Source organism: Lactuca virosa, chromosome 8 (assembly GCF_052849685.1).
Source record: "Lactuca virosa cultivar CGN04683 chromosome 8, Lactuca_virosa_CGN04683_v6, whole genome shotgun sequence".
NCBI lineage: Eukaryota > Viridiplantae > Streptophyta > Magnoliopsida > Asterales > Asteraceae > Lactuca > Lactuca virosa.
In genome coordinates, this window is record NC_136433.1 from 86,866,148 (window position 1) to 86,884,316 (window position 18,169).

An 18,169-nucleotide genomic window follows, 5' to 3' on the forward strand; every position below is an offset into this window, starting at 1 on the left:
TAACACTTATAAATTCCCAATCTTAGTTACTTAGGAAAATGTGAATAAGGTGCTAACCCATGAAGTTACACTTTACACTTTGCTTAAGTCGGTTAGTGGAGCGTGTGTGGTTAACCGGCACACTAGCTTGATTTAACAAGGTAGGCAAAGGGTTTCTTAAAGTTTATCATAGGCCGGTGGAGCGTGTGTGGTTAACCGGCACATCGGTTGGGTGATAAACATTTAAGAGTACCAAGTAATTTGCATGGTTACTTCACACCTTGTTTTGTGATCCTCGGCATCCCAGTCACAAAACCTGAAGGGCACACTCGAGACTGAAACATGCCATTGAAAAGTTCAATGAATCTCAAAAGATCTAGGAGTTTCAAAACCAATTAAAACCTAATAATTTATTTCGTTTTCATGGTGGAAATTGGTGAATCGTCATTCACCTACCTTCAAATATTATGTAGCTTGTATTACGGCATCCCTCTTCTAAGTTATAAAATATTGTGTTGGGTCCTAGCCTTAATATTTCATATTGGGTGTTATATTAAGGACCTTGAATCAAGTTTCTTAAATATCTCCCAAAAGATGTCTAGTTCAGACATCTGTGATCTTCCCAAATCTCTTGGAACTTTACTTCCTCCACCTCCTCCAATTATTCTCCCTAACCCACAAGTTCAAGGTCACTCAAGCCCTATTGGCATGCAGGGTCTATGTGTGATCGCATCTTGGAGATGAAGTCACATATTGACAATCCGGGAGAGTTGGGTGTCAAAGTTTTAAGAAAGTTGGATGTTCAATCACTTTCTTAGTCACATAGTGAGTTCTTTAAGGACTACTATGTAAAATACTATGGCATGACCCTTGTTGATCTTATCTATTTTCTTTGTGCTGCTGAATCAGCAATTATTTGGAGCACTGGTAGAGAAAATTTGATTAGAAGATCAACTTCCCAAACTTCCATGGACTTTGGAAAATGTAACATTGGATATCCAAAAAAGCTTTCTCTTCCCAATGGAAAGAGATTGGCCATAGTCAACTCGGTTGACCAAATGGTAAAGAGAAAGGCAAGTCTGTGATAGTCCAATACACCATTCCCAAGGAGTCGATATGTTTCTCTTGCCAAAGGAAGGGGCATTGATTGCGAAGCTGCATATTTATCTGAAAGATCATAAGGTTGATCAAGTCAATAAGTTTGACCCAACTTCAGATAAAGTCCACTATCTAACTCTGTTAAGTTTCTATTCTGAGATTCTTGTTACATGATGTGACTGGGTCACATGTTGATGTTTTAAGAATCAAAGTAAAGTGAAGAAACTTAAAAGGAAGTGTATGTTGATTCTTATCACAAAGATGGATCTCGATTGCATGGTTCAGTGATCAGAATTTTGAGCTGTTACTTAGGAGTTATGATATACTGCTTAGGAATAGATAACAACAAGTCTTTCATATGCTTTTGCACTGTAAGGATAAGTTTTTCCGCAAAGTTTTAAAATTAAAAGGAAATTTTTTATTTTATTTATTCTAAGTATCCTTACAATGGCATTTGTGAAAAATTGTTGCTTATATGATTCCATTGATAGCAGTAATGGAAATTGGATTTGTTTCTTTCATTTGTGGTAATGTCTAATTTACCAAATAAGGAAAGATTCTCATCACCCAAGGTTTCAGTTGGATAGAAACTTGGAAATCATGCAAGTTGTATAGTATGATGAATGAGAATTTTTTATCTTTGGAAAATTAAGATTAATTCCTTGTTCACATGTATATGTGAGTCAAGTGAAGGACTAAGGGATCGAGTACACATTCTGGTGCACTGATCAAGTCTACCACAAAAGATCGATAAGACTATTCGTCATGCAATACTAAAGTTTAGTAAATATGATTATACTTACAAGTTTAAGTATAATTCTGAAACATTGGAAAAGTTTTGATGTATGGCAGAACGAATGAGAAGAATCAAATTAGGCAGAAGGATAAAAATTTCTCAAATCTGAAAAGATGGGAGAGTACTTTAGTATCATGTTTTGTGATCATCTTAATGATTAAAGAACCATATCACAATTGGTCTTCTAAGGACATCTTAGTGCATTCTTATGGCTAAGTAGAGGAGTCATGAATTGTTGAAATGGTTAAATCAAGAAGATGAGTCATACTTCGTTCCAAAACAAGTCTTAGAGTCATACTCCAAGATTGTAGCTTGAGTGACACATCTTAAAGAAGGTTTATAACACTTGTCAAATGTAAGAGTAAAATGTTTTCTACTCTTGTACATTTGAAATTGGTAAGTTGTGATGTTTTTGGATAAAACAAAGACCAACTAAGGCCAATTGTGTGAAGTGTTTGTCTTGATAAAGAATCTGCACTATCTCTTGAATATTTGGCTAGATAGTCTTATATGTCAAGAGGACAGTGGGAGTCTTAAAGATCCTGAAATAACTTCAAGATCTAATCAAGAATAAAACCTATAGTTCATCACTAGCACACAACTTGAGGTTTATAACCTATCGTGTTGACATATTCCTATTTCTGTGCCCATTCCAGTCAAAGTTGGCTTTGCATATGAGTTCTGAGAGTTCACAATTGGTTGCATAACAACTTAGAAGCAATGACAGGCCCCTGTACTGCCAGGTGGCAAGAAAGTAAGATTGAGTTCAGTCCATATGAGTTTGGATAAGAACACTTACACCATAAACAATCTAAGTGTCATAAGGTTTCTCTCCGATTCATGAAAAATGATGGTGAGGAAACACTTTCACTAAGTAGATTTTAGATAGATAGCAATTGTGATATTTGCATTCTCAAAGTCGTTAGTGGAGCGTGTGTGGTTAACCGACACACTAACATGGACTTGTGAGAAATGGCAAAGGTCTAAACAATTGGGACTATGATTACGGCATACCTTTTCATAGTTCTGAAATTGTTTAGACACACATGTGTGCTATCTAAGGAAAGGTGTATGATTTTGATAAAGTTTTATCAAAAGCATATCGTATCAGAAAACTGAACTTTGGTAAGAAAGTCAATAAAGTATTGATTTCTAGAAGTCCAGTTGATTTTTTAGTACATGTCATAGCTAGTGGGAGCATAAGTGTTATGCTAATAATCATCATGTTAGTGGGAGCATGATAATTATGATAAGTATTGCAAGATAGCAATGTTAATTATAGAAAACAAAAGTTTCAACTCATGAAGTTGCACGGGTTGAAAAGTTGTTTTGTTATAATTAAGGGAGAGGAAATTGTACTTCATTTCAATTCCAAAAGCTTAGATTGAGGTTTTAATCGTTTTTAGTCAAGCTATATATGGGTTCATTATTTGCGTCCTAAAATTCGATTATGATTACGACATCCCTTTTCATAATCTGAATTATGAGAACTTGGCAAATAGACATAGAAATATTATAGCAAAAGGACTGGTCTAGTATCATGTCTTTATGTGAGACATCATGAATCGTGTCCCATATGCTTCAGATATAGGATCGATTGCATGTGCTATAATATTCATCCTTTCTAAATTTTCCAAATGTTAGGGCATTAAGAAGGGAAAAGTCTAGAATTGGATATGACTAAACTGGTTAAGCAATTATTGAGGACAATCTAAGGTTTACCAAAGATTGGTTGCTTAGGGACAGTTGGAAGTATAATGTTAATTTTGGAAGGTCCATTTTGACATATTCTGAAAAAAGAGGCAACTCTTGTTCAGAAGTGATAGTCAAAATGAGAATATGGAAATATTCCCATAGGTGGAAGTTGTTCATTAAATCTGTGTAAGATTAGGAAACTTAATGCAAGAAGGATGTTCAAAGCGATGTACTTTGAATTTGAGACTTCAGTTCCATGGAATGATCTCCATTGGAATACCCTGTAATGTCTGTTGACAAGTCTTTGTGACTCTGTGCATAATCATTACAAGAGGATCAATGCATATAAGTTTAGAATCTAACAAGATTTAGGTAAATGGCAGGAATTTGGAATTCTTATGTTTGCGGTAAGGATTTGGGATTGTGAAATGAGAATCATTGGAATTATGTTTAATCGATCTATTTCACAAAGTAAAGATCATAGACAAACTTAGTATGCATACTTGGTGTATGACATGACTAGTGTTTAGAAAAACATAGTGTATATGCTTGGAGCATGGGACAACTATTGTTTTAATTCAAGTATAAAGTTGATAGTTTGAAACAATATGTAATGAATAATGGGTAATCAATATGGTGATAAATAAAAGGTGTGTTTATTTATATTCATAAGTTCTGAGACCATATTGGATTCGATTATTCTTGTGTTTCGCTTTGCATGTTTTGACTTCCAGAATGACTAGGTCTTTCTGTCTGAATGACTAGGTCTTTCTGTCTGAATGACTAAGTTATTCAAACCATCCACAGTCGGTCATATGTTGGAAGTAGATATGAATCAAGACTGTCATGGGTTGGCTTGTAGAGGTCTAAAATGTTGGACAAAGCGGTGCTACAACACTCATGAGTGCTCCTAAGTTCTGAGTATTGGATTCAACCCATGCTCATTTGACTCACTTCATGGATTTTATCACGAGTGATCATGAGACGATAATATCTTATATTTTTCAAACCTAGAGATATGAGTTGTTACTATGAGTTGGTTGTACATTGATTGCGCGAAAACACATTGGTAACTCGATGTTATAAAACGTGCCTTTGTGTATGATTCAACAAGTAGTAGAACAAGCCATATGAGTCGAAGTTTATCCATTCCTTTTACCTTCAGGATAACAACGATATATGTGGGCCCGTCGATGATTTAGTGATGACAAATGTAAGTGCTCGGCCGGGCCTGGACTGATTTGATTTGTTCAATTAGTCAGTCGTCATAAATCGGAAATCGGGAAACAACAAATGGACAGAGAGAATGATTCATAATCCATGTCTCAGTCCATATGATATCTAGAATGGAGGAATATATGATCCCTTATCTAATGGACAAGTCATTGACAAAGGTCAGGGTTCATCGACAAGGTCAGAGTTCGACAACGGCTTTTGAGAGCTACGATTGCCAGTTGGTTCCTGAAGTCATACGCAATAATAGTTTTAGACTTATTCAAGTGGGAGACTGTTGGATTAGTGTCTAAGTCCATAACTATAGTTGGTATGTACTTGACCCGACTCGGAATGGTCCATTTGGGTTGCATGGCATCGGAACATTTGGATAGACCGTTTGTGAGGAGAAGACATTTTGTGACATATTAATATATTATAAGTTCTAATATATTAATATGAAATCATGTTATTTAATTAGTATTGATCAAGAATTAATTTGGACTTAATATAGTGATCAAAAAGAGACTAATTAAATATATGGGGATTGATTGTGTAAATCATTCATTCTTATATATGTGGGCTTATGATCCAAGATTCCTTATGTTGGGTTTAACCCATCTGGTGACCCATGGATACTCAATGGAGGTTAAAACCCATGGAGCATAAGGAATGGGTAAAGTCATGGGTTACATGGTGTAACCCTAATGTGCACACTATATAAGGACCCCTTTAGCTCAAGAAATTGACATGTGTGATACATATGTGAGGGCTAGTCAATTTGAGCTTGGAGTGTCTTCTTCTCATGGTTATTCCATGTGTTCATGATGTTGTATGAACCATTTGAAGTGTCACACTTGGGGCACTAGGCTCTCAAGCTTCATGGAGTCAAGCAACAACAAGGTATGTATTCTATCTATTTTATTACCCTAGTATCAATGTTTTAGTATGCTAGTTAGGATAATACCTTGGATATTCATATTTGTATGTATAATAGAGAAAACATAGATCCAAGGTATTTAGGGTTGTATATACACTTAGGAGTGTTAGAATGCTCAAAACCCAACATTGGCTTCTCCAGGAGTAAGTTAAAGGGTAATATGGTGGAGGTAATGGTGTAGGCTGGGTGGTTAAGGGTGGGGATTAGGGTGTAACTGGTGGTGAGGGAGTAGGGTTAGGACAGGTGGCGGTTGGTGGCGGGGTAGGGTCAGATTGGGATGTGTGTTGAGGGTGGAAGATGAGTGGGGATGGCTCAGAATCTAGAAATGAGTACTTGTGTGGTGAATGTGGGTTGAGATTAGCATACGAGAAGGTGGTTTCGTCAAAAGTTACATGGCTAGATAAGATGACCTTTCCCGTGGTTGTGTCAAGGCATCGATATCCCATGTATTGTGTTGGGTAACCTAGGAAGATACATGGTGTAGATCTGGGGGAAAGTTTATGTTGTAGGGTGGCATTTCGGTTAGGAAAGCATGCACAACCAAAGGTTTGTAAGTGATCAGATGTAGGATTTTTGAGGTGGAGAGCGGAAGTGGGGGTACGGTTGTCAAGTAATTTAGTGGGAAGTATATTGTGAAGGTAGGTGGCTGTGTGCAGGGCATCAACCCAAAAGTGTCATGGTAGAGAAGCATGAGTTAGGAGGGATAATATGATTTCGTTAAGACGACGAATCATGCGTTCAACTGTGCCATTCTGTTGGGAAGTATGTGGGCATGAAAAACGAATGTGGAGACCGGTGGTGGTGGAAAAATTATGAAATTGGTGATTATCAAATTCTCCGCCTTTGTCACATTGGAAGGTTTTGAGGGTGGTATTGAATTAGGTTTGGATATATTTGTGGAATGTTTTGAAAAGTAAACGTTTGTGTTTAGTGATTTGACAGGAATGACAAACAAATGAATGATCAACTTTATTGCAAGAAATATGTTTATTCTGATTTAGAAAATGCATTACATGAGAACCCGGGTGACCTAGTCTAAAATGCCAAAGAGGCGTACCGGAAAAAACAAAAAAGATGAAGCTTGAGCATTGGTTGGTTTGGTGAAGGGGTAGAGTTCACTGGAACTTTTGTGTTTCGTCAGGTGCTTCCCAATCTTGTAATCCTTTACAGAGAAACCATATTGGCCAAATTCAACAGATAAATTATTATCACGACAAAATTTTCGTACGAATACAAGGTTTTTAATGGAATGTGGTGTGTAGTATGTCTTTGAGATGGATGGGTATAAATGGGTGAGGTAAAGTGGTGTGGCCTGATCCAATTACTGACACCTGTTCACCATTTCCAACAACCACAAATTTAACAGAAGACACACTAGGGATTGAGATTTTACCTGGGTCAACAGTGAGATGGGTAGTAGCACCTGAGTCGTTATACCACTAATCGTCATTTGGGTCCAAATTCATGGTTGAGAAAGCAGCTCTGAGTTCAGAAGGCTCCAGTGGGTTGACATCCGAAAAGTGAGCTTGAGCCTGTGGTTGTCTTGACTGTTGCTGAGCAGAGGAGATGGCCCAAGGAGGAGCCCATCCAGGTTGAGTGGGATATGGGCATGGTGGTGGTGAAGCCCACCAGGGTGCAGTCCAGTATGGTGGCGGATAGTTGGCCCACGGAGGTCGTGTTTGACCAGATGGAGGACCTAGACGGTTATTTGAGTGGGATGTCGTTTGGCGACCAAGGAGCTGATTATAGGTCCTGTTGTGAGACACGAAGGTGTTGTTTCCTGGTGGTCGACGATACGGATTGCGCTGCTGGTGCTGACGATTTTTGTTTCTAGAATCCCCATGACGAGGAGTTGGATTGGCCGGGGGTTCATGGTCAATGGTGGTGACTATCTTGGCAGGTGAGTAGGAGTCCCGAGCGCGTTGGCGCTGATTTTCAAGTTGAAGCATGGAACACGCGGTGTCCCATGGAGGTAGGGTTTGATTTAGGTAAGCTCCTGATGTGTCAAATTCAGAAGGTAAACCACGAACAAGTTGAAGAACCAGACGGTTCTAATTCACCGGGCAATCAACATCGTTCAGTTGACTTGCCAAATCTTTGAGGCGTTGACAATAGGCTTCTAGAGACGACATGGCTCGGAGGGTCAGATTGTTGAATTCGTGTTCAAGTGCAGCAGCACGAGATCCTTTGTTGTTTAGGAAGATGTTTTGTACTTTGGACTATGTTTCATATGCAGTAGAATCCGGTTCAAGAACCCTAGCAAGGAGGTCATCGGATATTGCCCCGTAAATCCACTGTAAGACAATAACATCGATTTCTGACCATGGTTCATATGTTGGGTCAGTCTTCAGTGGAGGGTCTGTACCGTCAATGTGGGCAAGAGCTTTGTAGCCTTTGGCGTGGAGCTTGAACAGCCGAACCCATGATGAGTACGAAACCTTGGTACCATCAAGAGTTCGAATCTTGTTTTGTATGTTTGTGACTGTGTAAGAAGGATGGAAAGCTTTGACAGGTTCTGATCAGATTTATCACCCATTGTGAAAATATGGGAGATATCAGAAACAAAAGAGAGAACAGGGGTAGGGCGGTACAGCCTTGGCTGCGCCGGGAAGAAGGAATTTTCCGGTAAGGAGCCCTTGGCTCTGATACCATGTAAATTATTGTGATTCCAGTGCCTAATTCATTGATACTCATCTGAGTAAATACAAGAGGTACAGAGGTATTACATGGGAAAGTCTAACTAACAAATCAGCTAAATAAGGAATAGATAATACACAATAAATATACAGATACAATACATAAATCCGAAATATATAGCAAGTGTATATTTCGGCTAATAAAAATCATTTGACTGGTCCCATTCCAGAATTCTTTGGGAATTTTACCCAACTTGACCTTTCTTCTAACCAATTAAATGGTTCAATTCCAGAATCCCTTGGAAAATTAGCAGCTTCAACATATTTGGATCTAAGATCTAATCTGTTAAATTGGACTATTCCAGTTTCAGTTGGGCAACTTGCCAAACTCAATTCTCTCTATATCACCAACAATTCTTTAGAAGGAATAGTTACTGAAGCCCATTTTGCTAACCTTTTGATGTTGAAGTACTTGGATAGTTCTTCAAACACTAAGTTGACATTCAATGTTTCAAGTGGGTGGATACCTCCATTCCAGTTGGAAACTCTTGATCTCAGTTCTTGCATTATCATGAACGGATTCCGGCAGTGGCTTCGAAATCAAGAGAAGCCGGAGAAGTTAGTATTGTCCGATGCTACAATCTTGGGACCTCTGCCTCCATGGTTGCGGAAGTTGCATGTCAATTTCTTAGATCTCTCTCACAACAAACTTAGCGGACCTTTGACAAACCTTCCTAATGGGGGAAATGATAATGACTTACTTTTGGAATATAACCTTTTCAATGGGTCGATTCCAAGGTCACTGTGCAGAAGGACATATTTGCGAGTACTCAATCTTTCGAAAAATATGCTAAGTGGTAAAATTCCCAACTGTGTGGGGAATCTGCAGGGTTTTAACTATCATGATATTAAGCTCAAATCAGCTCTCTTCTGTCATTCCAAGTTCGTTAGCTCTTATTTCTTCATTATATTGGTTAAGTTTGAACAACAATAACTTTGTTGGTGAACTTCCACTCGAATTGGGGAATCTACAAGGTTTACGATTCTTAGATTTAGGTGATAACAAGTTCTCTGGAAATATACCAAATTGGATTGGAGAAAAACTATCAGTTTTGGTAGTTTTGAGGCTACACAAAAATAACTTCACCAGTAGAATTCCTCCATCTCTATGCCAAACTTCAAATCTTCAAATTTTGGATATTGCATACAACAACTTAACAGGAACCATCCCTTGTTGTGTAGGAAACTTAAATGGCATGGTTGTGGGTCACTTGATGGATGAGCATTATTCAGTTATCAATTATGATACGAATGTGATTCAGGTAATGAAAGGTGTTAATCTTGAATATACAACAACTTGGAGAATGGTTTATAACATGGACCTTTCAAGCAATAAACTTGTGGGAGAAATACCCGTCGAGCTAACTGCACTTTCCATGTTGGTGGGTCTGAATTTTCTAATAATCATCTCACTGGTAGTATTCCAGACAGCATTGGAAACATGACACAGTTATTTTCTCATTTTTCAGAAAACGAGTTGAGCTGGATGATTCCTTCAAGCATTGCAGATTTGAGCTTTTTGAGTCATTTGAATTTGTCACACAACAATTTGTCGGGACAAATTCCAACAGGAAATCAACTGCAGACGCTTACTGATCCATCAATATATTCTGGGAACAAAGATCTTTGTGGACCTCCATTGCCAAACAGTTGCTCAAATCATCAAGATCCAACAATAACAAGCAAGAAGAAACCCAAAGCAGCTGATGAGCAGACCAAAGTATGGTTGTTTTATGTGGACATAATGAGTGGTTATGGAACTGGGTTTTGGGGTGTTATTGGAGTTCTGTTGTTCAAGATGAAGAGAAGCCTCATCGATCCTGTGGAATGCAAGTGGTTCTCGAATATATGTTATGAATGATTGTTTTGCTTTTTAGATACTATTTGGATTTTGTATTTATATGGCCTTTGTAATATGGGTATTGTTTAGAGGTGCAAATTTACAAAAGTTCTATTAAATTCTGCTTTCTGCCTCTCCACCTTCTGTTGCTCCTCCCGACATGTTGTTGCATCCATCAACTTTTCATATACATTGGTCCAAGTGAGAACCTGGTAACCGACTCATTATTTATTCTTCATTTGTAAATTTCGTAGTGTTTCATGTATAGAATTAGGATGTGTGGGTGAAAGGTCGAAATATTTTGTTGGATTTGGTATTTAGATAAGATATGATCCGATCTTATGAATGTGCAATGGTAGTGATCTTGGTTGATTATTTGGTTATATTCTCATGAGTCTGCAAGTTTTGAAATTAGTTTAGGGTTAATCAGAATGTGAAATGTCATCTTTTTTTATTTTGTTGTTCTATGGTGTTCAATCTGATTTAGAAAATCAGTCTGATTGACATGACGTATGTTTGGTATTTGCTGCAGAAAACTGCTGGTCCGTTTTGCCCTTCCTGAATAGTAGGTTGGTTTTTGATAAATTGAAATGATACTTAAGAGTATGCTGAAAATTGTCATGGTGGGCCCTTAATGTATATCTCCTATTCTAATAAATAGGTAGATTTTGTACACGTGGCAGTCATAGAGCCTTCCCCCCATCGAATTTTCCCACTATTTTACACAAAGTGAAGTTCCGGTTCTTCCCTTCATTAAGGACGCCCGTTTCCTGCATGTGAAATAAAAAAAGGAAGGTAAATAATCATAATTTGATTAAATACGATAATTGAATCTGTCAAAAGGTAAATGCTTATCAATTCCTTAAATACCGTAACTTACCTAATCTTTGTTTTTTAAATACAATATCACGGTTTCTTCATTCACAGCGATTCCAATTTCCAGAGCAAAAGAGATATCAATTGCAGGAAACCATCTCAATTCGTCTTCTGTTTTTCTTTAAGGTAACTATTTCATTCATCTGATGATTCCTTCTACTGTTGTTTTTATCAATTTCTTTGTGTATGTATCTGTTTTTTTTTATAAATTTGAAGGCTTCATAATCGTAATATCAAGCTTTGTATGTAACTGTTACTGTATCTACCTATTCAGTTCACTAAGCTGTCTCATTTTTTTAATGTATCTGTTTCATTCATCTTCACTGCTCTTTTTATTGATTTCTTTGTGTATGTATCTGTTACCGTATGTATATATGTACATGTTTGTGTCTGAAACTTTTTTATTTTTTTTAATCAATACACTCTACTGTTATTTGTTCGCATGTTTCTGAGCTCAAAGAAAGATGCATTCGTTTTGAAAGGATTATGAAAACATTAAAAGACAAAACTAACCAAAAGGTATCTGTGTATATAAATATTACCTCAAAACGTGTACTCCATGTTTTTAAAATCCCTTAATCATGTTCTGTGACTTTCAATTGCATCTGTGAATATTCCACATATAACTCTTCCTGCAAGATTTCAGAATTCACATATCAGGTTAGTGTTTTTAAATTAAACAGGATAAACAAATCATAATTTAAACAAATGATAAACATGATTTAACATGATAAAATCATATATCAATAAAGTTTCAAATGCAGTTATAATATGGATATCAAAATGTTAGTGTATGTAGATAAAAAACACTATTGATAAACAACAGAATTGTAAAGATGTGTAATTATAATATGGTTAAAACAGTTTAATCAGTTTCTTCTTTGATATTATAATATATTGCTATCTTCTTATTTCTTATTTCTTATGCTATTAATTAAATTTGCAAATTTCCTATTGCTATGTTCAACATAATTGATTTAATTTTTTATTGTGTGTATATGGTTTAAACAGTTTCTGTTTTACTTTTATAATATGTTGGTATTTTCTTATTTTTTTATTTCTTATGCTATCAATTCTTTGTAGGAAATGAATATAGGTAATAAAGTATACCTAAAAGACATTGAAAGTTTGGCTGATGATTCACATCTCAAACTACGGGTTTTAAAGATGTGGAATTTCATAAGGAATAATATCGTTTTATCCATTGAAATGATCGTCATGGACGAAGAGGTTTGTTATATTTTTTTAAAACTACTAAATATTACATATGTTTCAATCAATATAATTTTTTTTTATTTTGGTGAACAGGGAACAAAATACTAGTCTCGTGTATTTAACCAAAATTTTTCCAGATTTGGTCATCTGTTAAAGGAAGATCAAAGTTACATCATTTTAAAACCCAATATGGCTGCTGTGAAAAATGGTTTTAGTGTTACCGGTCAGAGACAAACCATTACTTTGGATTGGAAAACTATTATAAAAAGATGTGAGGATTTTTCAGGTCCAGTTAATGGTTTTGTGTTTGTTGAATTTAATTCTATCATCGAACAAACTTGCCCAAGAGAGTCATTCTTTGGTTAGTTGTTAAATTTTATTTCATTCAGTTTTATAATTTGTGTATTTTATTATCCATGTTACTATGTTAGTATTTAACTAAATAATATCTACTTCTATTTTATTAAACTTGTGTAGATGTTATTGGACAAATTGTCTCATTTCGTCCACTTGAAGCATCCGATCCTAACACACTAAGGCATTACATGAAGATTACACTAAGCAACTTAGAGTGAGATTATGTAAACAGAAACTTTTTATTTTATTTTTATTCATATTTTTTACTAATATAACAACCAATCCAAATTACTAATTAAATTATTTTTTTATTTAGGTCTGTACACTTGCAGGTCACTATATTTGGAAGTCAAGCACACCAATTGTCACAGTACTTGAAAAGTAACCCCACGGTTACTTGTGTTGTTATAGTGATGCAGTTTGTTAAACTTAACATTTGGGATGGTTTGTAGTGAAACTATATATATTTAACTATTTTTATCAATCTACTTTTATTGACTAATTTGTTTTTACAGGAATAGGTCAAGCAAAAAGTCACTATGATGTAACAAAAATGTTCATTAATTCTGAGATTGATGAGATTAATGACTTCAAAAAAGAGTTAGTCTATTTTAATATATATTTAAAATGTTTAAAAAATTTTATATTGTGTTTAAAATTATAACAATTCAGTCTATTCTAATTAATAATATAACTTAAAACATTACAGATTGAAAGCTAATGTTAATGGAGGTACGCCGGAAAAAAAGCATAACTACGCTGCCAAGTTACGCTTCTTCGTACATAGATGATTTTAAAGGGGATTTCCCTTTAAAAACCATTTCTGAGATCATAGAACCACTCAAAGTATGTTTCTTTATTTTATATCCTTTGATTTTATTTACATTTTTTGTGTTTTTTCTGTTAATTTTACATTTTATTTTATACAGGCAATGAAATTTGTATTAGTTGGTAAGATTGTCAATATAAGACAGAATCTACCTTGGTGTTATGAAGCGTGCTACAAATGTGGGAAAAAGATAAACGAAGTGCCCAAACCAAATCTGTCTTATACTGCCCCCGACAACATCTCAGAAAGTGTTGTTATTCAGTGTAAAGATCCAGTTTGCAATGACGAGAATTTTCATGTTGTTTTAAAGTAAACACATATCTACTTATATTAATATTAATTAATCTTTTCACTATTTCAACAAAATTAATATTAATCTAATACTTTTTGTTTAGGTATATAATTCCTATCAACGTGCAAGATCATACCGGCACCATTGGATTTACTCTTTTTGATAGGGAAGCAAAAAGATTGTTGGATATAAGTGCATATGAGTTGAAAAAATTACATGAAGAGGTATGCTATTTTATTCTAAATTTTTTTTTATCAAATAACATTTTTTTGTTTTAATATATTAAACGACTTCTTACAGGTTGGAGACAGTATGCAACTTTTTCCAAACCAAATGAACGTATTGAAAAACCGCAAATTTGCGTTTCTTGTTGATATTACATCCTACAACGTCAACAACTATAATAATATCTATAGCGTTGTCAAAATTACAGAGGATGTGGACATTGTTTCCCATTTGGAAAGTAAACTAGAAATTTTGGTACATAACGTTTTAATGATCACCCTTTATATTTGTTTTTTTTATTTATATACATAACGTTTTGTATATGTCCATTTTATTTTCTAGACTACTCAATCAGTGTCCTTAAATGAAGTACCCCTTAAATCAGATGATGTTGTTCAGAATGTTCAAAAGGTATTTTATATTCCCATATTAACTTTCATTAATATTTATATATTCCAAATGACGGCTTATTTTTTTTTAATTTAGGATGTCATATCACAAACAGATGAGAGTTTTACTCCATCAACAGTTGATAAATCATCTGCAACCAGTCCGCTGAAAATATCAACTGATTTGAAGCGCAACCTCCATGACATTTATGACATTGATTCTGGAGGTGATTTGAGTTCGACAAAATCTAAAAGAAAATCAATCGGAGAGGGAAATACACTTTTAGTTCCTAAAGTGGAAAAGTGAGTTGTTTTATGTTTTCAAAAACAAATTAGAATTTTTGAGATGGGTTGCTTTGGTTTTTAAAGTTGTTTTAGTTATTTGGTACAATGATTGGTCGAAATAAGTTTGTTATGGGACAAATTTTAAGACAATGGTTCATTTAAATTTATTTCATTTTGGTTTTTTTTTATTACTATCATCGTTGGAATGTATTTTTTGGATGATTTCAATGACATATTATTATAACTATGTTGATTAAATCTCAGACTCAATGTGTTTCTATATAAACAGTTTATGAAATACCAGCTAGCAGGTAGCTACATGACCTGATGCACCTTTCATTACAAAATCTTGAAAGACTACATTACTGTTATTACATATTTGCATTAGATGGACAGAAAAGTGTAAATATGTATGACATGTTCATGAAAAGGTGTCGTCCAAGATATATCCTAAGAAAACATATCCTAAGAAAAAACATACGAAAACATCAAAAATTCTATTAACCTAACGTACAATCGACATGAAAGATAAGGAAAAAAAGTAAAAAATAAAGGTTTTAAAAATCTCCATTTGTAGTTAAATACTTAACAATTCTTGTGTAACTACATGCCTACAAATAAAATCCTTATAAAAAATACAATATTAGTCTTCTAATTTAATGATATATTATTTATTACATAATTAAATTTAAAATTTTATTTAACATTAACACCCGTGGGTTCCACGGGTTTTCACATAGTTGAAATAATAAATAGAAATTATAGAAATATAAAATAATAAAAAGATAAAACTAAGGTTAAAATGGTCAATTTACATTCATTTAACAATGAGTTTCTAGCATATGTTAGACACAACGACGATCAGTAATTTTTTGAAACCGTATAGTCTCTGATCTATCAAATTTTCAAAGGTTGCATCAAACCTATGATTTTGACCAAAACACAAGAACCAATTTTGTAGTTTACTTTAAAAGGAGAAAAGGGTTATATAGATGCCTACCCTTTATTGAATAGTTTTGTTGCTGATGTTTTATTTACAACAATGGATATATACACTAAAGTTTCAATATTTTCATCGATTTGACAAGAAAATCCTAAACTTTAGTTTTTTTGACAGTAAAGTCCAAATTATCGGTAATTTTTGACACTTTTATCCTTTTTTTTCGGTTAACTGGTAATTAGGATTTTTTTGTCAAAAAAATAAAGATGAGGACTTTCTTGTCAAATCGTTAATTAGGACTTTATTGTCAAAAAAATAAAGTTTAGGACATTCTTGTCAAATCGTTGAAAATATTGGGACTTTAGTGTATTTTTGTAACCCAAGAACTTTTAATTGCGACTTTTGTTGCAGCACCACTATTTTTGTTACCATCATAATCTTTACCCTGACACAATCACGATCAGGAGAAACATATGCAAAAGAGAGGGCGAGAAAGGGTGAAAAGACTTGTAAAACTTTCTTCTTGCTTCGCTGCCAAATCTTGAACTAAAAAGTGGGGACAGATTATACAAACACAAACAACACATGCCTAGTCAATAAGGTGTGAATGTGGAGAAGGGAAAGAAGGGCAATTTCGTTTTTTTTCGGTTTCTTATTTCTCCATTTTTGAGACTGCAAAAAGTCAACACAACCTTGGTTCTCTCTTTCTTTCTTTCTTGATTATCTCCATTTTTTTCAATGTTGGTTTGTTGTAGGGATGAGCAATTTGTCCCAAATCCTGATCCCATACCAGTACCGTATCGGAACCGGTACTGAACCGTACCAAATTTGAAAATATGGGACGGTACTCGGTACTCCAAATACATAAAATTCGGAATTACGTACCACCGGTACCGGTACTAGTACCGAAAACCGGTACCATTCCCGGTACCGGTACCGGTGATATTAATTCGGTTCGGTACTCGGGATTGACTTTCGATAAAATTCGGTTTTCGGGAAATCGGGAACGGTACGGGTCGGTACCGGTTCCATCCCATGCTCATCTCTAGTTTGTTGAAATTAAAAAAATGATTTAACAAGAAGTAACGTTAAGGATTTCAATAGGATCTAGCTGAGTAGAGAACGTTTCAATAACTCTTTTTGCTTAAAGAGTATCACACCATTAAATTTTTAACCAAAAAAATGGATATATACACTAAAGTCCCAATGTTTTCAACGATTTGACAAGAAAGTCCTAAACTTTATTTTTTTAGCAGTAAAATCCTAATTGACGATTTGACAAGAAAGTCCTAAACTTTATTTTTTTTGACAAAAAAGTCATAATTACCGGCTAACCGGAAAAAATGGTAAAAGTGCCAAAAACTAGCAGTAATTTGGACTTTACTGTCAAAAAAATAAAGTTTAGGAATTTCTTGTCGAATCGATGAAAATATTGGGACTTTAGTGTATATATCCCTTACAACAAAGAAGCTTTTATGTGCACACCAAGAATTATTCAAGAATTTTGATCGAATGATTCATGAGAAAATGTTTCATTTTACAAACAAAGTGTGTTTGATTTTGCACATCCATTTCTCAAAGTTTATTCTCAAACATAAGAGTAAATTATATTTTTGGTTCCTAAGTTTAGCTGATTTTTCCAGTTTTGATCCCTAAAAATTTTCTCTTGCAATATTGGTCCTTATTCTGCAGTTTTGTCTAGTATTTTTGGTGTTGGTCTAAGTAGAATTGCAGTCTTACCCTTTATCAGAATTTTTTTTAAGTATTTTTTTTAAGTTTATCATATTAATACTAATTATTATTCACTTGGCTCCACCCCACTCCACTCCAATTTCCTTCCCTTTCCCTTGTTTATCCCCACCACTGATGGTTATGTTTTTCTCGTCATTTACATTATTTCCACAAAGCGTATCATCATTGAAAATAGATGTAAAGAGGGTCATAAAGTCACTTCTGATACTATATTATTTCTAATGTTATGATATTGTCTGTTTTTTTTTTTTTTTTTGGATTTTTTCTTGATCCGTCCCCTTTTCTAATTATGTTTTAAGTTTTTCATATATTGTATCATGACTAACATTGTTCTTTACTTGATACATTTTGTTTCTGGAGGTCATTTTGAGTGCATCATCCTCCAAACCATCTTAGTGGTGAGTTTTGTTATCTACTTTGCTTCAAGTAAATAAAATATTTTGCCTGAACCTTGAAATATTTGAAAAAAAAAACATTGTCTAGTATATACCACAGCCTGATCAAAGACCACTACAACTGATCAAAGTCGCCACCACCGAACCTCCGCCAGAAATTACAATCACCGTCGGAGATCATATCCACCACCAGAACCTTTATCACCATTAACCTTACGCTATCACCCTTATCCCTTCATTCCAGTCATCACCACCACCATCTTCATCATCCTTCTTCACCTTCACTGGAGGCAGCTTAAACCCACCACACAAACAACCACCCTTATCCCTCCATTCCAACACCACCACAGCTTCAAAT

General features: G+C 34.8%; 1 protein-coding gene across 1 annotated transcript; it reads left to right on the forward strand.

Annotated features, from left to right (window-relative positions):
* The first annotated feature begins 12,536 nt into the window (after window positions 1–12,536).
* Window positions 12,537–14,746, forward strand: LOC145130584 (uncharacterized). The gene is made up of 10 exons (XM_079065359.1): window positions 12,537–12,708; window positions 12,825–12,918; window positions 13,021–13,148; window positions 13,220–13,304; window positions 13,414–13,483; window positions 13,634–13,842; window positions 13,929–14,049; window positions 14,126–14,305; window positions 14,393–14,461; window positions 14,537–14,746. Exons 1-10 carry the CDS (start codon window positions 12,537–12,539, stop codon window positions 14,744–14,746), a joined length of 1,338 nt encoding a protein of 445 aa, XP_078921485.1.
* The last annotated feature ends 3,423 nt before the right edge of the window (window positions 14,747–18,169 follow it).

Coding starts and splice junctions, on each gene's coding strand:
- LOC145130584 (XM_079065359.1), top strand. CDS start 12,537: ATGGCTGCTGTGAAAAATGGTTTTAGTGTTACCGGTCAGAGACAAACC. Junction 12,919..13,020: donor ATTACACTAAGCAACTTAGA/GTGAGATTATGT, acceptor TTTTTTATTTAG/GTCTGTACACTTGCAGGTCA. Junction 13,149..13,219: donor TAAACTTAACATTTGGGATG/GTTTGTAGTGAA, acceptor TTGTTTTTACAG/GAATAGGTCAAGCAAAAAGT.